The sequence below is a fragment of the Glossina fuscipes genome, unplaced genomic scaffold (genome assembly GCF_014805625.2).
Source record: "Glossina fuscipes isolate IAEA_lab_2018 unplaced genomic scaffold, Yale_Gfus_2 257, whole genome shotgun sequence".
Lineage (NCBI taxonomy): Eukaryota > Metazoa > Arthropoda > Insecta > Diptera > Glossinidae > Glossina > Glossina fuscipes.
In genome coordinates this window covers 9,356-31,904 of record NW_023998600.1, presented here as the reverse complement: position 1 = coordinate 31,904, position 22,549 = coordinate 9,356, and the positions used below count along the sequence as shown (strand labels likewise).

The 22,549-nt window shown below is 33.1% G+C and overlaps 4 protein-coding genes across 9 annotated transcripts in view; 2 read left to right on the top strand and 2 right to left on the bottom strand.

Annotated features, from left to right (window-relative positions):
• Positions 1 to 9,937: 9,937 nt before the first annotated feature.
• Positions 9,938 to 11,404, top strand: LOC119642761 (solute carrier family 35 member G1). Of its 2 annotated transcripts, none has more exons than XM_038042026.1 (3): positions 9,938 to 10,139; positions 10,209 to 10,450; positions 10,539 to 11,404. In XM_038042026.1, exons 2-3 carry the CDS (start codon positions 10,239 to 10,241, stop codon positions 11,377 to 11,379), a joined length of 1,053 nt encoding a protein of 350 aa, XP_037897954.1. In that variant the 5' UTR covers positions 9,938 to 10,139; positions 10,209 to 10,238; the 3' UTR covers positions 11,380 to 11,404. The 2 variants fall into 2 exon arrangements, with proteins under 2 accessions (XP_037897954.1, XP_037897955.1); XM_038042027.1 differs by having other exon boundaries at positions 10,197 to 10,450.
• A 219-nt stretch (positions 11,405 to 11,623) lies between these two features.
• Positions 11,624 to 18,249, bottom strand: LOC119642760 (exonuclease 3'-5' domain-containing protein 2-like). 2 transcript variants are annotated; one of them, XM_038042024.1, is made up of 6 exons: positions 17,967 to 18,249; positions 17,435 to 17,908; positions 16,965 to 17,371; positions 16,770 to 16,903; positions 16,378 to 16,687; positions 11,624 to 11,734 (listed from the first exon to the last, which is right to left on the bottom strand). In XM_038042024.1, the coding sequence occupies exons 1-6, from the start codon at positions 18,164 to 18,166 to the stop codon at positions 11,649 to 11,651; spliced, it is 1,611 nt and encodes a 536-aa protein (XP_037897952.1). In that variant the 5' UTR covers positions 18,167 to 18,249; the 3' UTR covers positions 11,624 to 11,648. The 2 variants fall into 2 exon arrangements, with proteins under 2 accessions (XP_037897952.1, XP_037897953.1); XM_038042025.1 differs by lacking the exon at positions 11,624 to 11,734 and adding an exon at positions 16,063 to 16,311 and having other exon boundaries at positions 17,967 to 18,247.
• Positions 18,250 to 20,014: 1,765 nt separating this feature from the next.
• Positions 20,015 to 22,549, top strand: part of LOC119642763 (metallo-beta-lactamase domain-containing protein 1) — an 8,865-nt gene continuing 6,330 nt past the window's right edge. The window contains exons 1-2 of one of the 2 annotated variants that reach the window (XM_038042029.1): positions 20,015 to 20,806; positions 21,528 to 22,163. In XM_038042029.1, coding sequence (XP_037897957.1) covers positions 20,109 to 20,750 — 642 coding nt within the window. In that variant the 5' untranslated portion in view covers positions 20,015 to 20,108 and the 3' untranslated portion in view covers positions 20,751 to 20,806; positions 21,528 to 22,163. Of the gene's footprint in view, positions 20,807 to 21,527; positions 22,164 to 22,549 lie in introns of those variants that run through there. The other variant, XM_038042031.1, reaches the window with a different exon arrangement.
• Positions 20,910 to 22,543, bottom strand: LOC119642764 (exonuclease 3'-5' domain-containing protein 2-like). Of its 3 annotated transcripts, none has more exons than XM_038042033.1 (4): positions 21,735 to 21,819; positions 21,520 to 21,665; positions 21,181 to 21,451; positions 20,910 to 21,136 (listed from the first exon to the last, which is right to left on the bottom strand). In XM_038042033.1, the coding sequence occupies exons 1-4, from the start codon at positions 21,757 to 21,759 to the stop codon at positions 21,120 to 21,122; spliced, it is 459 nt and encodes a 152-aa protein (XP_037897961.1). In that variant the 5' UTR covers positions 21,760 to 21,819; the 3' UTR covers positions 20,910 to 21,119. The 3 variants fall into 3 exon arrangements, 2 of the variants coding, with proteins under 2 accessions (XP_037897961.1, XP_037897960.1); XM_038042032.1 differs by having other exon boundaries at positions 20,910 to 21,111; XR_005248125.1 differs by lacking the exon at positions 20,910 to 21,136 and adding an exon at positions 22,193 to 22,543 and having other exon boundaries at positions 21,187 to 21,451; positions 21,721 to 22,129.

The window sequence follows — 22,549 nt, the reverse complement described above, 5'->3', positions numbered from 1 at the left end:
TAAATGCGAGAGAAAAAAAACAAAGTATTTGCTTAGATAGCACAGAGACACACCCACAACCAAACATGCGAAATCCTGGCAACCGAGAACAGTAAATAACAGCAGTTCATTATTGGTTTAAATGCGACATAGTCAAATCGCGCATATTAACGATAGTTGTTTTGATAGGCTTTAAAGAGACTGATATTGAAATGCAGTGATACATATCGTTTAGGTTTCTGCCAGAATAGCTCCTAATTATATTTAAGCTTAATGAAATATAGTGCCTAGAGAAGTGCTTAGGGAGCTTATCTCACCAAGTAATGTGGGTGCATCGTTAGTACTATGAATTAACTTATGGGCATAACATTCCTATCCCAACAACGCGTGTCTTAGCTTACAAGTTATTCAAAGATTAAACGAAAAAAAATCATATAAAAGCTAAATGCCAGTCAAATTTGATCTAGAAACCCCTAAGACTTATATCAGTTAATTCGTCTAGAATCTCAACTTAATCTAGAAAATAAAGGCATTTTATACAAAGTTATTCGTCCAACTATTTGGACTATAACATACAAATATGGAGAACAGCTGGTAAGGATAATATTGTAATATTTCAAAATATCGATCGATAAGACTCTTCGTCAATACTTCGTTGAACGTTAACAACAAATTATTCGCTATGGTCTGTATTTACCATATCTTGAAAATCTAGTTCAACGCCTTTCCTCAGAATATCTTGTCAGACTGAGCAATCAATGAGTAAATTTCTTGGCAATAGCTCCTCTACATAAATCGAATGAGGTAAGGAGATTGGAAAGATGTCATCCTCAAGTCATTTAATCCTCAAATTATTGTAATGACTCGTCTAAGTCTATAAAACTTCTTTTTATTGATTTAAACTTCATACCTGCATTGTTACATTGTTCCCCTTGTGGGCAGTAATCCCTTTCATTTTTCTCATCTTGCCATAACACTTACTTATTATCTTTTTTAATCGATTGTAAATTATATGTGTAATAAAAGAATAAAAATTCTTTACCGATAGTCTGTCCATGGTTTGCTTTTATTCTTTTTAGCCAAGAACTTATTCAATTGGATTGTTTTTTTATTGTCATTTGGTAAAAGTGAAAAAACTGTTCAACGAAGCCATGAATCATTGATCGAAACAACAAGCAACGAAATGGGAAAGGTCAATACAGATAACAGCAACACATCTCAGCTTTTGTACGTCCCTGACGAATTTTGCAACATTTTATCAGGCCTCATCGAATTAACAAGTCTTCGTATTACATCTTTTGATCTTTTCGGTTCATTGCAGGATTGTGCAGGTATTTGTTGCAGTAAGTCTTTGAAAATGTTTGCTCTGCTTAGTTTACTACGACCCGCGTTGTATTATGCGGATGCCATTTCGATCTAATGCCTTTTAGCCAAATATATTCAACTTTTCCATCCATATTAATGGTTGGTTTTGTCTCGGCAATGACTCTCTTATGACTTGCATCACTATAGGGCAATCGTTGTGTAAAATATGACGCAGGAGATATTGTCTCTTCTATGTTTAGGGCAGTAGCATACTACCTAACAAGAAACCTTTTTTTCTACTCACTATGGCAAAATGCTCTTAAATATTATCGATAAATTTCGAACGGAGAGTAGTGACCACGAACATGTTACAGTTGATATTCATTGAATTTATCGGGATGTAATGTTGATGTCGCCAGATGATCACACAAGGGATTATACCTGATCTGATTACACTAATCAAAAGCAAGCACAAATTTACAATGGCTCTGTTCGACTATTTGCAATTTCGAACATATCGGTTGTGGTGGGTATTATAATGAAACGAATTATCTTCTCTCAGGTTCGTCATAAATCAAAATAAAGCTACCAAAAGTAACCTTTTTTTCCAGCCTGTTGTAAAACCCATACAATTTGCAGCTTAATTTAACGCATATATAGTAAAGTTGTCTCATTAAAATTAAGCCAACCAAACAAAGAGAAAAAAAAAATTAAACTAACCACAACAACACGGTTGAAAAGCACAAAACACGAGTTAAAGTCAACTATGAACGTTTTTATAATAACTTTATTTTTTCTATTAAATAATTCTCATATCACGCAAAGAGAAAACTAATTACACAACAAAGCCATTATTTGACACCAAAAACCTATTAAAAAAAAAAAAAAAAAATTATTATGAAACCAATAGAAGCCAGCAGTTTGTTTTTCCATTTATTAAATAGATTAAAAATATAACAAATTTTTGTGTTTTTTTTTTTTATATTCATTTATTAATTCATACGAGCTATGATCAATGTGTGAGGAAAAATTTTCAATTCACCAGAGGCCACATGACTGCTGCACTATTTGCGCCTCTCATTTGCAAGACAAAAATGTAAAAACAATTACTGGACATTGCTTTTAAGAAATTGTTTACTGGGAGGCCGAAGAAATTCTCACTTTTCTCTAGAAATAACTAGCATTAGGATCCTGAATTAAACTTTGACTTACTTCTCCACCTGCAATTGCTTTCTTTCAATATCTTCAAGCTTCACTTACCAATATAAAGCAGTCCATTGCGATATATATAACTAACCTTTAGGGAGGTTTGAATAGACGGATTTCTGTATCAAAAATTTCCCATCTTTTCTCGCTTTTTTTTTTAAATGACCAATCAGTCAGGAGTTTGTGCCCTGTTCGCGTACCGCGTCGACGTTCAGAAAGAAGTGATGTATGCGAAAGAAAAAAGGCAATAGGCAGGTGGTGGCCCCAGTGTACTGGATATGTGACCAATCCATGAATATGGGCACTGCCCGTAGCCAGTAAAACAAAGCAAAGTAAACTCTATCGCGATGAAATTTGACCCGCAAATACTGCCTTGTAAGCCACGATTTTTACCTACCCAGTTAATCTAGGGGAAGCCTGGGAAATAGCTCTACTGGATTGTGACAAATAATGGACTAAGCTTCCGCTTCGATATCCATACTAGATATGTATATACTGGCTATAGAGCAAGCTATGCAAACCCCCAGCTTGACATTTAAGAGGGCTGAGCTGGTTGTAAATGATTAAAACAACCTTTACAAGTACAATAAAGGCATGGTCTTTCCATTGAAATTTATTTTCCATAAGTTTCTTATTTTGAAGGCTAGAAATTATAGAATCGCGGATAACTTCTTTTAAAATCACTTGCTTACGCCAATGTTTAATCAATTTATCAGTGTAGTTCTTAAAAGGCCTCTCTCAATTTTCTTTTATAGGCTTTTTAACTCTTCAAAAAGAAATAATGTCGGATTAAATCAAGCTTTGACGGAAAAGCAAACGCATTGAGAAACCTAAACTTATTCAAGAGAAAAATATTGTTATTGAGACTGTTCCCTTAACCAAAAATTCCACAGAAATAATCTTAACGGATTCTGAACGCAGATCCTGACCTCAATTCCATAAGCTTACACCAACTCCTATGTCGGCCTACAGGCGGTAGTATATTATTTCAAATTATTAGTTAAGGAGTTAGTGATAGATAAAAAAAAGTAATCAGGAGGGCAAAGGGATAAAGAATGACTCTTCAATGTCAATACCGTATTTCCTTTTGGTGATAACATCATCGCTGCAGACTGTTTTAAACACTCTGACAACTTCACTAACGAAATTCCATTCACAGAAGAAGAGAGAATTAGTGAATAGTAAAATATTGGGAGAGGAACCAGAGCACAACTAACATGAACAATTCCGTGAGATGAATTCCCGAGTAGTCTTGACTGCTGAGGTGTAATCACGTGGCTGAAAGTTAGATTTCGCTTTTGTATTTAGCCGTTTTTGCCAAACAGCTGAATACAATAGTGAAAGCTAACTTTTTCATACGTGATTATCTCGCTGAAAGCAGGCCTGCTTCCGAATACAACAAGCTCATCGACTTTGGAAGTAGAATTCCCGGTACTTTTTTGACAAGTGGTTTATGGTTAAGAAATTGTAAAAGCAAACCAAATTAACTGACTCAATACGAGAACTGTTCTAGAAATCGACACAACCTTAACTTGCTAACGTTCAATAGCTTCTTTTGAAATACAATCCCTGACACTTTTTTGACAATTTTTTGGATTTTAGATGTTCGACGATTTCCATAAAGACCCCGCAGCGAATATCAAAAGTTTTTGAAATACAATTCCCGATACTTTTTTGACAAGTTGCTTTACAATTTGCAATATACCCAAATGTTCGATAAGTTTCACCAACACCCCATGTTGATCCTTACTTTTATAAACATACCTCGTATTTATATTCACTTATAGCAAAAAATTTTATTTTATCTTCCACCAACAAATAAAAACGAATTTATGAACTAATCGTTAAAAAAACAAAACCTCATAATGTGACGTATTTCAAAATACTCGTCCTTTCATACACACACACATTAAAAAAAAAAAGAAAACACAAAATGTTCAATGGATCCAAGCAAAAAAAAAAAACAAAACAAAAATAAATAAATAAAAATAAAATAAAAAAAATTTAAATATCAATAAAGTACCCGTTTGAAAAAACAAAAGCAACAACAATATTCTATGAAAACTTACTAAATATTAAATATATATACATAAATGTATTTTTGCAAAACGGAAGGAAAAAAGAACAAAAAAAAGGAACAAAGGAACATAATTCATATAAATCTATCTATATATGTATATTAGTCAATCAATTTTAGTTTAAAAAACATTACATTAAATGCACATATTCGATAAAATGAAATGAAAATATTATGAAATAAAAACAAAAAATGAAATAAAAATGAGAAATATGCCAAAAATTTAAAACAAACAAAAACAACAATAATAATAATATGGAAAAATTTTAAATTTACCATAAAGGCTTTTATATAATTATTATCAAAAAAACATATATATATATATGCATAAACATATATGAATTTTTTCAAAACCCATCAGAGCACGCAATAAGAGCATAGAAATTTTTTTTATTGCACTTGTTTACGACCTTTAGGCAGCAACACCACATACTGAAGATTTGCCAAAGAAGAAAACTTCGCAGTTTCAGTTTCAACCCAGATATCGGGTTTGTATATACATAGAAGTAATCTATCTTAAAAAACGTGAAATCAATTCGGTCGCTCCCGTCCGTTTGTCTGCTTTTCCGTGAAAGTAAGATATTTCTATTCTTTAATTCCAATTTTGAAAGAGTCATGACTTATCTTAATATACATATCAAAGACCGCTTGTATAGATATTAAAACTGTTGGATTGCGTACGTCCGCCTAATTAAATTTTTGTAGAGCTCGTCGAACCGTAAACATGTAAATAGAAAAGAAGAAACTTGTTTTCAATTTGAGTTCACAGATAAGGCTTCAAAATGGATTTGCGCTGTCCAGAAATACATATCAAACATCCCTTATATAAAAAGTGCGTCCGTCTTTCCCTATTTTACTGGAGATCTTCGAACTGCAAACATACAAATACAAAGCCAAATTGAATTATTTTACAGATCGGATGAATATAGTACGCGTACAGGTATATATCAAAAATTTTTTTACGTTACACCTGTCTGTCCGTCCATAATTATTTCACAAATTGAAATAAAAATTTGAAATTAAAAATGCGCCTAATCCGTCTACCATCTTTTTTCCTAATGCTAGCAAACTGAAGGAAATTAAAAGAAAGAAAAGAACATTTTGCATACATATATACTTTAATTTTTATGACAAATTGATAGCCTAATCAGACAGCTATCGCGTTCGCTCTAAATGATGGGTGTTCAAGATTCGTGCAGAAACGAATACTAATATCACTATGTATATATATATATATATACACATATATATACATTTTTTTTTTAAACTTTCTCTATACCCTAATGGCATTACTTTATTGCTGACTAATAAATATTTACATGTGTATATATAGGCATATGTATGCTTAGTATAATGGACAATATTCACAAGACAAAAAAAAAAACTCGGAAGCCATTTGAATTGAAATACTTTTTATTAATTTTACAGGAAAAAGCCATTTTAATTATTAATAATAGCAAGAAAAAGCTCTAACCTATGGCGTTTGGAAGAGAGAAGAAGAAAAAAAAGAATTCGCTTTAAAAGCGAAAAAATGTCAAAACTTAATGAACGCTACAGACAAAAGATCATATCAATAAAGAGTTAAGTATTAACGCGTAACAACACTTCTTACTCGACTATATGGCATATGGAAATTCTATGTATGCATGTCGAAATCTAATCATTTCAATTTTTACCAAAAATATATTATAATTATTGTCACTATGTGATATCGTGCATAAACGGAGTCATCGCCAATACTTTTGCACAAGTTCGCTATGTTCTTCGCCTCTTGACCTTCTATGGCTGAAGGCTTTTAAAATATTAACACCTATATAAAGTTAGTGCGATAGATATGTTATGATAATTATACAATAGACTAGAAGAATTTTCAATCTCAAAGCACAAAGCAGCACAGTTGTCGCAACGTAGCCTCAAAAGCAGTGAGCGAAAACGGCAAAAGATCGGTTGCCGTTACAAGTAATTAAAATATCTTTTCAAAATTATTCATTGAATTCTCGAATATAGTCGTAAATGCTATAAATTACTTGATGATGAGGATAAAGGAAAATCAGATGACAAATTCAAATTAAATTTATTTCACTACTAACAAATAAGAACATTGTAGTCGGACAAAGCCGACTAATATTCTCAGTAGTACACCGAAAGCCACACATTAATTTCATGCAAAAGGATATTTTCCGTGAACGCACGTATATTGAAGGAATCCTTATGTACCGTATTATCCAAAATATAATACCTACATGGTCCAAATTCGTTAAGGTTGATTTCTATGTCAGTTATATAATATAAAAAATATAAATATAAAAAATTATGCCTTTTTTTCGTAGCAATGGTTGTATGAAAGAGGGCTCAGAAATTTTCCACAGGCGAACCGTGTTTTGCATACCAATTTAATTTGTCCAAATACTGTCGGAGCGATTTTTGTCGAGAAATTTTGATAATTGAAAAGTCGTTACAGTGGACCGATCCAAACCATTTTCAATAGCGTTCGCCTTTGGTTCAAACCACTTTTGTCTAGCAAATTTCATAAAAATATCCCAAAAATTTGCGATCTGTGGCTTGAATAGACATCAGAGGGACAGACAGGCGATAAAAAAAAAGGGTAGATTTATCTTAAAGCTTTCAACATGTGACTTACATCCGCAAAACTTAATATACTCCGTATGAAAAATGGTATGGGGTGTAATTATTCGTTCACCTTCCGCATATATTCGCAAATGTTAGAAATTATTTGATGATAAGAATAAAGGAAAAGCAGATGACAAACTTACGATTCGCTACTAAATATCTGAATGAAGGGAAATAGGAAAGAAAAGGACATTCACAGTGAAACTGATCGATTGTAATAATCTTTCTGTCTTTGTTATATACCTTCACTCGGAATGTATCACTCATAGATTCCGTAAAAACGCATAAATATGTATTCTTCGTCGGTGTAAAATTTGGAATTTATTTACCTCTGTGTTTTGGCTTCCTACAAGCAATCAATATTATTGATTAGGGAATAAGGATTTCGCAATTATGGCATCGTTAGTGCGACTTGCCGGCAGGTTTTAGAGACATGTGTTCATGAATCGATGGCCAGGCCTGTTTAGAGCTTCAATTCCGAATGCTGGACAAATGTAAATGATTTGACGGCACAATGTTACATTTGGATAATATGTACGCCAAAGCGGGGCGACAATTCCAACCACTCGACAGAGCAGGCTAACGCCCTTGAAATGTTATAGTCTTTGCCTAGAAGTCCTCCTACTTGGAAGCGAACGTCACGACTAATTGTGTCTATTACATTAAATGAGATAATGCATGAATTTATCGTACATTAGCTTTGACGAAGACTGAAATGCTGATGTTAATCAACTCGTATTTCATATCAAATGCTAGGAAACAATGCGCTTTTAGCCACCACGCCATCAAAGTAAAATTGCGACATAAACATCCAGGCACAAAACAGTAAAGTACCGAAAATAATCGGCTCAATTAGCCATCTCCTTCGATCTTGACAAGTCCTCGCGACTTGTCAGCAAACCATTGTTTGATGGTGAGAATCTTTAGCGAAGTTATATAAAACATATCTGTAATCATATAAGGGAATAAGGATTACGTGCATCTTTACTTCAAACAGCTGAAGAGTTCTCGCATTCGAAAAAAAGACAATAATAACATCGCAACCAGCCTATCCCGTTATTCCCTAATCAGATCACTCTCGCAATCAAACCCAGCCGCTTGCATCCGTCTATCTGTCTTCCACTTGTGCGCTGTTGATTGGTTTACCATTGCAAAAAAGCAGATGAAAATCTGTAACTATGTTAAAGGGCGTGGTCCTCCTAAATTTATTGTAATATTTATAAGTAAATCCAATAGGGATTTAAGAATGATTTTCGTCACCGAAAAAGTATGCTTACAATTAATTAAAATTTTTATATGCTCGTACGACACACTGGGCGCCAAAGGTTAGCAGTAAGACGCACGTAACTTCCTTACTTGTTTTTCACTCCAACTATCATCTGCCTAATATGCATTTATTTTTCAACTTGTTGGATAACGCTCAATTATAATGTATTTAAAAAGACAACACATATACTTAAAAAAAAAGTCTGATATTGCGTCCATTTATGGTAAAATAAAATTTAAAATTTATCGACAACAATAACAACACTAAAGCTTTTTACTTAAAACTTTAAAACCATCAAAACGTTTTCCTTACACTCGCATAAACATATCTTTTTACCTTAAAAATATAAATATACATAAAAAGAATAAATAAATAAATAAAATCATTTTCATAAACAACTACACTTCAAATCTAAAACTCATTACGCTCAACTCAGTCATACATCAACGCACATCCACTATTCTATATAAATCTCTTTTAGATAAATTTCTTTAAAATCTATACAATAATTTTTCTGATTTTCGTCTAAAGACTGATTACAAAATATATATGTAAAAAAAAAAAAAATTAATGTTCTTTTTTAAAATATTATTTAACTCGAACAACACCGTTAATTATTCTACCCATCTATAGATTTCAGTCTTTATATTAATAAGTACGTACACGCGTATACATCTTCTAACATATGCAAAGATATTTACATAAAATTAACTTTCAAGCGAATTTGCAAAATAAAAACGAAAATATTCTATTGCTTTGTTATAATGCTAACAATAAATACTATTACTCTCTACCTAGATGTCAAACTGCCCTGCTTGGAAACCAATTAATGTACTAAAAAAAATATTTAAAATTAAAAGAAAATAAAAAATATATGAAAGATGGCAAAAGCAAAGTTTAAGTCAAATCATATTTTATTTACTTATTTGTGAAAAAATAACAACAAATATATATATACATATATATATATATATATATATATATATACCTATAAATAAATAAATAGTTTATATAATACAAATACTATTTATATTAAATATAAAACAGAAAAAAAAGAAGGTAAATAAAAATACCACCGCTTTGTGTAAAATTACAAAAACGAGAAAAATGCCAAGAAAGTTTTCTTTACAACAGTTTTACTGCTATTTTAATAGATAAAAATTAAGAGGAAGAGTTTACATTTTACATTAACACTAGTTTTGGTTTTTTGCCAGTTCTTCTTCTTTTTTAAATAACCATTCAATATTAATAGCTATCTTCCCTTTGGAATAACTAACAGCTGATAAGTGTAAAGATAACATTTCTGTTAATAAAAGCAACCAACAGTTTTTCTGTCTTCTGTTTACTTATTCGACTCTTATTTGTGACGGTAGTAATGAAAAAGAAAGTTTACAGTTATTTTGTTGACGGAAGAACAAGTCTTCCTCTTCTTTAAAAATACCTAAGAAAAATATTTAAAATAAATGTGTTTAACTGCATTTTATCAAAACCTAAACTCAATAATCAAATAAAATTAAGAAGATTTCTTTGATTTTTAACGAAGGAATATTATTCAATCAAAAACTATACAAGAAATAAACGTATGCAACTCTTAAAATTCTCCCTGAGAAGAAAATATAACAGCCAAGAGTTATTAAAGGCAACAGCAAAGGAAAAACAATCGATTTTTCAAAGGTTTCTTATATCAATATTTAATTTTTTGTAACAATAATAACAATATAATTAATTTAATCACATTTTTAGGAACGTTTACAAAATGTTGTAGGTGTAAATATGCCAGAAAATTTAGAATTACATCAATTTGTAGACGGTTTTCGTCGCGGCGAAACGTCGACAAAACGTTTATTAACACGTTGGAAATCGCAAATGAATTGCCCGTATTTAGGTATAATACTGGCAACTTTATCATCCTTGTTCTTCTCATTGTGCTCTGTGATAGTTAAGGGTTTAGTAGATGTAAATCCGATGGAATTAGCATCCTTTAGGTATGTACGTTATTAAATTTATCCCTGCACGTTTCTATGTATGTATATGAACATTTATTAAGGTAAGAAAAAAATTTTTCTATTTCAGATTTGTTGGAGTCTTATTGCCCGCCATACCTATTGTTGTGTATAATCGTCAGCCGGTATTTCCAGCCGGTAAACGTGTCATTTTACTGTTGCGTTGTTTTATGGGCACTACTGGCCTTATGCTTAGCTTTTACGCGTTTCGACATATGCCTTTGGCTGACGCCAGTGTGATTATATTTTCAACACCAGTTTTCGTGGCGATTTTTGCTCGAGTATTCCTAAAAGAACAGTGCAGCATCTTTAATGTGATTACAATAGTTTTAACTTTGGTGGGCGTAGTGTTAATAACTCGACCCCCTTTTGTATTTGGCGAGACATCAGCCTCCGCTCTAGAAAGCGAACGTTATGCTGGCAAAAATTATGACATCTGGGGCCCGGTGGCTGCCATATCGTCCACTTTATTCGGTGCTAATGTTTATATATTACTAAGAGCTTTAAAAGGTTTACACTTTTCCGTCATTATGACTAACTTCGGTGCTTTCGCCTTAATCTACACTTTAATAGTATGCGGTTCGATTGGCGCCATTTGTTGGCCAGCTTGTGGTCATGATAGATGGCTCGTTGTTGTATTGGGTATATTTAGCTTCTTAGGACAAATTCTTTTAACATTATCTTTACAAATGGAACAAGCCGGCCCCGTCGCTATAGCTCGTTGCGCCGACATCGTTTTTGCCTTTATATGGCAAATTATGTTTTTTGGTGAAACACCTACCGGTTATTCCTTGCTGGGTGCTGTTTTAGTAGTTAGTTCCGTTATATTAACAGCCCTTAAAAAATGGGCTCTTTCTTTGCCACGTGATTCGATGGTGCGCAAACGTTTACGCTATTTAATCATGGATTAAATCGTTTAAATTAAAGCAAAAAACGTTATGTAAGGGCCCAACGATATATGTGTATTGTATGTATATTGAAAAGCGCCAATTGTGGTTTCTCTTACCCTCTCATAAACTAGGTACTATTTTAATTTATATGAACAAAAAACTAGACAAAATGACGAAAAAATGAATGAGTGTTAACTAAAAGTTGAAAGTGTGGTACGATTAAAAAATAGTTTTTTTTAGATTTAGCGAATAATATGCTCAATATAATGAAAGAAAGAAAAAAAACTCACTCAACCCTTCATATACCATTCCACTTTAGTATGTGCTTCATATATACAAATATAGGAAATCGTACGATTATAGTTTTGTTTGTATACTAAAAAGAAATTTAAAAAAAAAACACAAAAATGTACTAAAAAAGAATATTTAAGGTTAAATATCGAAAATATTGCATTTAAATGGAAATCGTCTCTCTTGTAAATTATAAGACAAAAAACTAAAAACAAAAATTATAATAATAAACTAAAAGCAAAAATATATAAAACTAAATTAAAAAGGAGCAGATATAGAAAAAAATTTTAAAAAATTTACTGATTGAACAAAATTAAAATGAATTATTTATTATCGGTACACACATTAGGGTTTGCTAGCTAAGAATCCAAGTCCAAGACCATGTCAGCGCTCGAGGGTTTATATCTCAATCCGGTAGATTTAACTTTAATCATAGCTATAGTGAGTGGTCATGCGGCAAAGGCACAACCCTTATCGATTGGAGTCACATCAGACGGCGGCTCCCATCTCGCTATATTTTGCTTCGTCTTTTCTTCCTTCTTTCCTGCCCGTCACCGTCACTGAGAACAGCCATACTTAGGCCAATTTTCAAATTTACCCTAAAGAGAATAATAAGAAAAAGCTTAAATCAAATATTTCCCTCTAAATAAGCCGCTGAGATGTCAAATGCGAAAAATTTGAACAATTTTCATCTGATAACGAATGGACCAGAGTCCAAACTCACAGCTGCTCCCTTTCGTTTTTGTTATGAATTAAAGCGAATACATATAATGTAACAATATGTTATAATAATACGAAAATTAAAAGGATAATTTCGTATATTTTATAGTGAAATGATAACGCGCAGCGTTTAAAATGCGGAAAAGGATATTTCCGTAGCAACCGTTAGCAACGTTTCCGGTATTCAAAACTGGGTTTAAAAACATCTTCTGCTCGCCCATTTACGCTGTATAATACCAAATATTGTATTTAATAAGGCAAGTTTTGTAGTCTAACGACGAACTCGCTTCCCCGATACGTTTTTTCATCTGTCAACCAATAATTAACTACCCTCTGAACGCTTTCCCGTGACCCAAACCGTATTGTTAATCGAGGTCATATCCGTAGTTTTCCCGATAGATCTAATTTTCTTTTAATTCTTTTTGTAAACGTAGCTGGGCTAACCAGGCGAAACAAAGTGCAGCCCCAGCTGTACGCGTTACAACCTGACAATTTTAAGGAAAGCAACTGGAACACTTCTTTCAAGGCAATGTGTTCTTCTCTGCGAATGCATGGATAATAATTTGCAATACAATTATTATGAGCTTTACATAAAGTACTTCATACCCGTCTTTGCTTTCCACAGTAAACAAAAATATCACAAATCAAAAAGCAAAGACTGGACGCGCGCCGGATTTTTGCTGCAGATACCAATTCGATTCGAAATAATACTAAATTCGGATCAAGCAGGTCTATCTTTTGTATCCGACACCATTTAAGGGTTTTGATGAAAAATGAGCTTTTTTACAAAGGCTTGTTGAATTATTGAGTACAAATATGCGCTTATTCTCGAAAGTCGTACAATACATGCAAAATGATTGAGAATTGTAAACAACCGTATTCAGACATTCTCAGTTGTATGGAATTTGTATACAAATGATTGAGAACGAATATGCGTTTATTCTCTAAAAAATTTATTATATGACCAAAAAATTTATTGTACGACCAAAAAATTTACTTTGTGAGGTGTTTGAAAAGGAGCAAAAATATTTCAAGGTAAGTGCAGATAACACTGTTAAAATCTTTTCAACCGCTCGACTGAAATATTGTAAAGGATACTGAAAGCCCTGGGATACATTTTTTTGACTACGTCTCAATTTCGTCATAATCTTCAGACTTCTTCTTCCGGCAGTTTCGGTCATACTTTTTTCAACTTAGATTTGAAATTTTTGCTGCAAAACTAAACCGCATTATATTAAACGCTGTAATAATGCGGCCGGTAAACTGAGAATTTTTATAATTCCGTTTATTTTCTTTAGCCTTAGAAATAAATATTGGCAGATTTGTTTATTTTTGCTCATTTGCCCCAACACAAGCGACTCAATAAAAATGTTTTTTTTTTCTTTATGTTACTCACGCAAGCAGACTTTGCAAAAATACTTAATGCTTTTATGTCTATTTCTAGCAATTTTGACTACATGCTGTAACAACAAAAACAGCATCAAACACATGCTAAAATCAAATTTCTCCATAATTAAAATTTTCAAAAACATCGGCTAGTCGTTAAATCATAACAACACCTTAATATCCTAAAAATGTATTTTTCAAAATATTTTTGGGATGAAAGGAAAGAAAAATGGTGGAAAGATTACAGCAAATATGAGCAAAGTCAGGATTTGAGTGAGCTGGAAATTACATTGTCATTTTCTTGAGGCATCTTTATATTAAGCGGTTTTGTCGCCCGTACTTTAGGCGATGCAAATTTGCAACCTAAGATAAAATCACTTAGGTTACTTACCTATAGCTAAAGCAGTACGTGGGAAACTTTAAAAGCAGTGAGTTTTGAATGAATGAACTTCGGGCAAAAAGTAAAAGTAATGTTTTGCCAATAAATGCAGGTTGAATTAACTTATCGAAAAGCCCTACATGTTTACTTTTAAAATCTTTTTTAAAAAACATTGTAAAAAAAGTTGAATAGGCAGAATAAAATTGTAGTAATGTTTTATGATTTATAATAAATTTTCAACTAATTTTCAAGATAAAACGCTTCTCAAACCTCAAATAATTTATCCCATATTTTTCCCAAAGGCCGGAAAATTTATTATACTGTACCCAAAATGATAAATAACATGAAAATCTTCACCACGCATTTTTGAGTTCTTGGCAACAACTCCTTTTAAATCGCTCTCAATCTCACATATACCCCCCAGAAATGATGGAATTGTTTACAAATCAATGGGTGGTATAGCGAATTCGATTGAAAAACAGATGAAATTGTTTACAAATCAACGGTAGGTATAGCGAATTCGATTAAAAAACAGATGAAATTGTTCACAAATCAATGTGTGGTATATCATTGGCAATATATCATTTGTCCTAAGCAACACTTTCAAAGCGTTTGGGACAGATGTCCATACACTCTGGAAACTTCACACACATATTAAGCCAAGAGCAAACAAATTTGCTTTTTGAAAAATTTGCCGTGTGATTTATTCCGTAAATGGTTTTGATGATAAACACCACTACAATTTTTGCAAAAACGCCAATTTGACAATACAACGCATACGTAAGAATATTGATCGTAAATTGCAGCATTGGTTGAATGCTATCGACTTACTCTGATTGAGCAAATATGTTGCAGCTGTTTTGTTGTATCTTAGAGAAATCGACTCATCACTGACGTTTCCCGCTTTTTTGACAAAATGCGTAATGTACAAACACTTCGCAATGCTTTAGCATATATTTTTCTGCTTTATCGTATATGTCCGGTCAATTTTTCAGCTTATTGCTACTACAAAAGAACAAATTTTATACGGATTTCACATCCAGTTTAATTCAAGTTTTGAATGAATTTTAATTAAAAGTAATACGAATAAAACAATAAAGCAATGGTTCAATAAAAATAAACAAAAATTAGAATGCAAGGCGAAAGAATAAAATCTCTATTACTATCCGAAGATATGGTTCAATCTGTATATATCAACACCGCTAAGAATTTCATCAGTGCATGTGCTTTAAAACGTAATCGCTACTGGGACGTTATTTCCAACTGGACAACGGTGTTCACTCTGTCGTGCTGGATAACACGACTGAGAAAAAGTTAGTTGAAAATAACATAAACTAAAGCAATACTAGGAAATAAAAACCCTAGCTTATTAAGTGCTCGGGTCTGACGTCTGATAATCCTCTGTGTCTCTTATTGGAACATGTAGTAAACAAAAGGTAACAGCAAATTATTGACAAGAAAGGTAAGAAAGTAGAGTTGAGTTCAATTCAGTTATGTATATTGAAAACAAAACGTAACATTTAAATAATGCAAGAAAACAGAAATAAATTTAGAGAACTATTTCCATTCCGTTAACACTAATTCTTAATATCGACATTAATTTAAAGGATACAGTGGATCTAATTAAGTCTTAAGGTGAATGCAGCGATTATGCAAACTTGCCAAATTACAATATATAATCAAATGGGTTTGGATCCATTTCGAAAAGTACAAATGTGACAATGATGTCTTTGTTTATGTAATATTAATTTAACAAGTTTTAGTGAGGCTCAAACGTGGTCGGCTTTGTTTGTTGTTACCGAACATAGGCTAAAAGGTTCAATTCAAGAGTAAATTCAAGAGTTTCAAATACATAAGTTTGATACATTCTACATTTATTTGATCAATTTATGCAGTTTCTAATAGATGATACGTTTATAATGCAATAATTATGAAAAGTCAGTTTCCATTGCAAACCAATTACCGGCAATGCTTTTATTGCTTAGAGAGAAAACTATTTCCCATATGTAATAAGCACTATTCATGATTTTTTTATCGCATCTAATGAAGAATACGTACAAATGGCTTGTTTTATTTGTTTAATCGAAATTATTCATGTTCTTTCTAGACATAATCATTTGATTTTTAAATATATATTAGCCATCAGCAGACCTGCACCTGTAAATGTTCTTCGCAGTCTATCGATAATTATTAAAATTAAAAAATATATATTTCGTTCTTTTGTATATTACGCTTTTAATCACCTTTTGACCAGAGCAGCATAGCTTGATGACTATAGGAGGGAGGACAATATTTCGACCAAAAGTGGTCACGCCATAATTTTTCTAATTTCCTTAAACCTCCGGGCTCGGCTTGAAATTTTTTGACGGCAACGTAATTTGAATGTGTTACTCTATTACCTAATACAATTTCCAATACCTTTTGGTTAATCTCAGGTTGTTCGTCGAAACAACTCTTAAAATAATCCGACACCAAAGCTTTGCAGTATTGGCTATTTTCTTCTGATGCTTGTCCGTTTAGTAATGCCTTGGCCGCCTCTTTAGTTCTTAAAAACTAAAAATCAAAATTGTACACACGAGAAATGAGATCGAGCATTAAAATTTTAATATTGTATTTGCGCAGAATTTGTAATTACCCGGTCAGAGCTGTAGCGAGCAAGCGATTTTTTTTTCAGTTTGTTATACATTTCAAAATCGGATACATGACTTAAGCGAAGGCACCTTGGACATAAGAATATTACATCACGACAAGTAAAAAGTTGAAACGTCACTGCGAGTAACAACGGAGGGAAATCAGGGTTGAAAAATGCATCTAATTATCCATTAACTACCTGGAAAATATTCACGCAAATCCATCGGCACAACAGGCTTATGTAACAGTCCGTCAGGGTGACCGCAGATGTAGCATTGAGAATTTGATTGCTGATAAAAGCCTATTGCTCGAAAAGCCGGAAAAAACTTCAAGCGTATGGTAAACTTTTCGGAGTCAACTTGTGTTCCTAGCTGTTCCCTCAAATACCATTCACCTTTACTTTTATCGACCAGACATACGAACTCGTCGTCTGGTGCAAGAAGCAAGCATTTATCGCTTGGACAATATACCTCCAAAGATTGGAGTATGGTTGAGTATTGAACAGTAGTTTTTCGCCATTCCCCGAAATGCAAATCCAAGAATTCGGATATATTAAGCCTAAATAGGGATTTGCTTAAATTTCCGTTAGGAAATTGGTGCAAATCACTAAAAATTATGTAAATAGTTAAAACATATACATACATATATAATAATTCAATGTGTAGTTACACTGGGTCTAGTTCAAACGCTAAGCTTTTAAAAATCTCCACACATGCATAAGCCTTACTAGCAGCGTACTCGGTTTCCTCTTCCTGTAACTCTTCGGCCTCCCAGTAATAATCGAAACCATAATCTTTCTCAAGCTTAACATTAAGAATAGCGAGTGACATGCTATCTAAATCTTCTGGTTTGCGTCGAGTCATAAGTGCCATATAGCGCAAGTCAAACGCACCAACCACCTTGATACCGTAATCCGTTGCCAGTTTCTTAGCATCTAACACGATGTCTACCCCAACTTTGATAATATTTTCATCTTCCAAGACAGCTTTTAAGCTTTTAGGTATCCTTCGCATGCGCCACAAGCGAAATATAGCACAAAAAGCCTTAGGAGAACACAATTGCAACATAGCCACAGACCTATTTTTGCCTTTTACAGTAACCCATTCACAGTGAAAGCCTAGAATTTTATAATCGCTGCAGTGACTAGAAATGCAGGTATATGGCAAATGTTAACGCCAAGCAAATTAAACTCAGTTTTCACCTTTTCAAAGTTTTCACCATATCGTTGCATTTAGGTTTTTTTAAATAATTTAGGTACTTTTTGATCATTTTGCAAAGCGAGGTTACAATAACTTTTGCAATGAAAACTGCAAGTATAAGAACTCCGATCCGTATGGCGATTTGCACAGGGGTTAAAGTATGCAGCCATTCCGTAATTGAAAGATAAATTTTAGAAAACATTTTTAATATAAATTATATATTTTCTGACTTTGTTGGCAAAAATTTCGTGTTAGAAGACACGTTGATTGCAACCAACTGCAACTGTTTTTGCCATTTCGCCCTCCATGTAAGTAACAAGCGGGATTAAAACGACATAAACGCATACACGCGCATACATGACGACAAATGAATAACGTTAAATAAACAGCGCAGCTAAGTATACTTCGTTGTGAACTAATTAAAAATCGTTGAATTGAAAGAAACAATTATCAGTTTCTTTCGGTTTAATCTAAAACAATATAAAACGTATAAAATGGATCTAATTGGTTCGATAAATTTTCAGATTGTAGTAAAAAAATAAGTTAATATCTTGCAATATGTAAAGAACAGCGCTGTTAATCTAACAGGTAGGCCGACATATAAATATAAACAGAAAATAAACAAGTAAGAAACCCATACGCAGTTGGGGCCAAGCCTTACTAACCCCTCACCACGATAACTTAAGAATAATAAGTAAAATAAATTATATTTAAAAAATTGTTTTTAATAAAATTTCATTTTAGTGACGAGAAAATATATTCCGATCGCTTTCATAATGACTTTACTTTTATGAAAGCTTGCAGCACTTAAGATTGTAATACCCAAGAAATCGTTGTTCTTTTAGATGCTCAAAAATTCTATGCTTTAAATTTCCGCCGTAATTAATTTAGATTTAATGCACTTGGTTTGTTGTATTCTACTCTCCAAGTCCTTTTGTTTGATATCCAAATCGATGGTATTGTTAAGAAAATATTAATCCACCACGTCGCGATGTCCACAATATTTATTATAAAACTAATATATTTTTGGACAGATCTTCATTCGAGAAATGTACCAAATAATTTTAAAAGCTATGTTATGTTTACTTTAAGGTTAATAAGCGTAAAACCAAACAAAACAAAAAAGTGGAAGAATAAAAATTTGATCACCGATTTCTGTTCATTTTTGCACATAAATAAAACAGTTTTCCGTAAACTGAATGTAGATAATTTCAACTTTATATCTTTCATAAGTAATGAACGAACATAAAAAAATTTTTGTTTAGAGAAAGAGTGTTGCGTTTAGTTTGCGTTTTACTGACGTCTAGATTTGTGTCGTTTATACGCTACTGACTACAAAAATTAAGATATCGACTTCAAGTTCGGCACAAACGTCAGAAGCTCCTGTATGCATGTTGATATTTAAAGCGGGCCAAATCGATCAACACACATTAGAACGCCTAGACGGAAACCATCTCTAAAGGTTTTTGCTCCTTAGTTAAAAATGTTGAAAGATAAAAAGCTATAACTCTCCAAACTTTCTTATTAGTGGACTCTAGTATTCGTGTTCAAAATGAAACACATCAGCTACGCCAACACAAAGTTATAAGTAATCAAATTTTTACTTTCGTGACGTTTTCTACTTATTACTCTTAAGACAAACAAGGCAAAAAGTTGAAAACTATTCTGCACTTTAAAAAAAAGGAAAAACGTTAAACGATAAAATACCAAAATTTAGTTGGTTTCGTTTTTCAAGTTTTTTTACCCATTATTTTCAAGTCAAAATAGAAAGTGCATTGTTCATTGTGTAAATAAGTGATCGCGCTCACCATACGTCATTAAAACTGGATTCGGCCCCAGTCGCCCGTAACGTTATTGTTTTTGCTAGGTATTATGTTAAGGCTCTGGGCCCAATCCGTACATAGGATATTAGGGCAAGAGATATATAATTGAAAGAATAATTCTGTCCTAAAGCAGGCAACGGAATTGCACTTCGACTTATAACGTATTTAAATTATGTAAAACGGCAAATTCATTTCATTTCATTTGACAGCATTGTTTGCAAATGTCATCGATTCACTCTGAATTCTTAAATAAACAACAACTTGCTCTATCTTGTCTTCCCGCGACGTTACTGCGAAAACTTCAAAACCAGTCGTGGAATTATGTCCAATAAAATTTCAATATTATCTGTGGGCTATTCACGGCCCGATACAGATGATACGAATAGTATGAGAGCTAACTGCAGCAGTACTTTAATAGAAACTAGTAATGGTGTTAACGTGGTGGTAGACACAATGACAAGTTGGGATGGTGAGCTTCTGCAACAAAATCTTAAAAAACATAACTTAGAGCCTAAGGATATACATTATGTCGTTTGTTCCCACGGCCACTCTGATCATATTGGTTGCAATTATTTGTTCACTAATGCCATTTGGCATTTTGTGGGTACTTGTGTGTCCAAACGCGATCGTTATTTGGATTGGAACTTCAATGAACATTTCCAGTTGGACGGGAATAATGTGTTTGTTTTACATACACCTGGCCATACGATGTCATGTGTTTCGGTTGTGGTGAACGATACCAACTTGGGCGAAACGGTGGGAGTGTGTGGTGACTTATTTGAGCGCAAAGAAGATATTTTGGATGAAAGAATATGGCTGGAAGCAGGCAGTGAAGATCCCAAACGACAAATGGCAAATCGTGTAAAAATGCTTGAAATGTGTTCATACATAATACCCGGTCACGGACATGGTTTTGAAGTTACCCAAGAAATGGCGGCTAAACTGAAAACGCAGATGGTGTAAAAAAATATAGAAAATAAAATAAAGCAGCGAGTCGGTACTTTCGGGAAAAACAAAATGTAAGTGACGTTTCCTGATTTTTTATGTAGATTTTCTTAGCACGTTAGTTTTCGTGTTGAATAATATTTATAGTACTTAGGTGAAATCGATTATACACCGATATAGAGGCCGATATTATTTCAGGTTATATTGAGTATTAATAGAGAAGTGCACATAGATGAGTGAATTTATTTGGAATGAGGATGGCAGTGGCAAAAAGCTACAGGTTGCTTTATACTTTATAAAAATCAAAAGACTCGAATCTCCCTTCGCTTTTGAGTTAGCTGCCAACATATTTCTACAACTGCAGGCACATATTTCCAATTTATAGATTTACATAAAAACGAAAGCTAATGTTATATATAAGTTTCAAGTTTCTTGTTCAGCAAACTACCTTGTAATTCGTTGTCAACGTATTCGGGATACGACGTTCTCTTTGCCGAAAAATGGTTTCTCCACAATATTTCCAACTCTCTTAAACCTCCATATACGGTTTGGAATTTTTTGACCACTTTTGCACCGTGATCGGAATCTCTCGCTCTGCTTAGCATTTCCTCACTAGTGCGACAATCTTTAGAGTAAACTTTTAAAAACATTTCGTAATTTTTGCTAGCTTTGCAATCATGACATGTTTTTATCTTGTCGTACTCATTTTCTTTTAGCCTCTATAGATTTAATTAAAGTTGATTGATAATATATGAAAATTCCAATTAAACTAAACTAACTCTTTTACCTGTTTAGTTACCTGCTCATAGCCCCGAGGAGCATTACATATCAAGCTCAATGCATGGTGAATTTGGACGTCGCATATATCACTTAGGCGATCACATTTAACGCATACAAGTTTTACGTCATCGTATGAATAAAATTGAGTTCGAACTGCAAACGAATGTAGAAAGCAAAAGGATGGAAAGTGTCAACAATTTTAACATACCTTTAAGTAACTACCTGGGAAATGTTTACGATATTCCATTGGCACGATAGTTCTAAGTACAAAAGCATCACGCCCACTGCAAATCGCGCATTCATTCAGATGAGGCGCCTGATAACCAAGTTCTTTACAAGCCGGTTCTTTGTTTAAACGTACTGTAAATGGTTTAGACAATGCTTTCGTTCCTAATCCTTCCTCCAAATACCACTCAGCTTTCGATGAACTCAAGCCACACAAAAGTTCACCATTTAGCGCTTGAAGACGGCAAGGGTCATTGCCAGGTAATAATGATGCTGGTGAATACCTCACTTACTTCTTTTGTACAAAATTTTCGATGAAAGGATATCCTACAAGATCTTCTATTTCACTTTTGATTCTTGCAAAGTCAACGTTTCTGAAGAACAATTCATTACTAAACAAATTAAAAATAATTCTATTAAGCAAAATAAACTTTATTAATTTCTCAAGGGAGTACCTTCTCTTCAGTCTGTAAGATAAGTGCTTAAAAATCTCTATTCCTGCAAAGGCATCATTAGCAGCATATTCGATTTGTGCGTCGCTCAACTTCTTGTCTTCCCAATTCGAAGCGGATATATGCCAAGGCTTAATAAGATCTACGTTTAAGACCAACCGCGATAATTTTTCTAAACCCAATGGTTTACACCCAATCATAACGGCCAAGTAACGTATGTCAAAGGTACTAGCCACGTAAATTCCATAGTCTTCTTGCAATTTTTGCGCATCTCCCGAAGGATCTATCCCAACTTTTATTATTTCTTTGTCTTCTAAGAGATTCTTTAGACTTTTCGGTATATGATGCATGTGACATAAG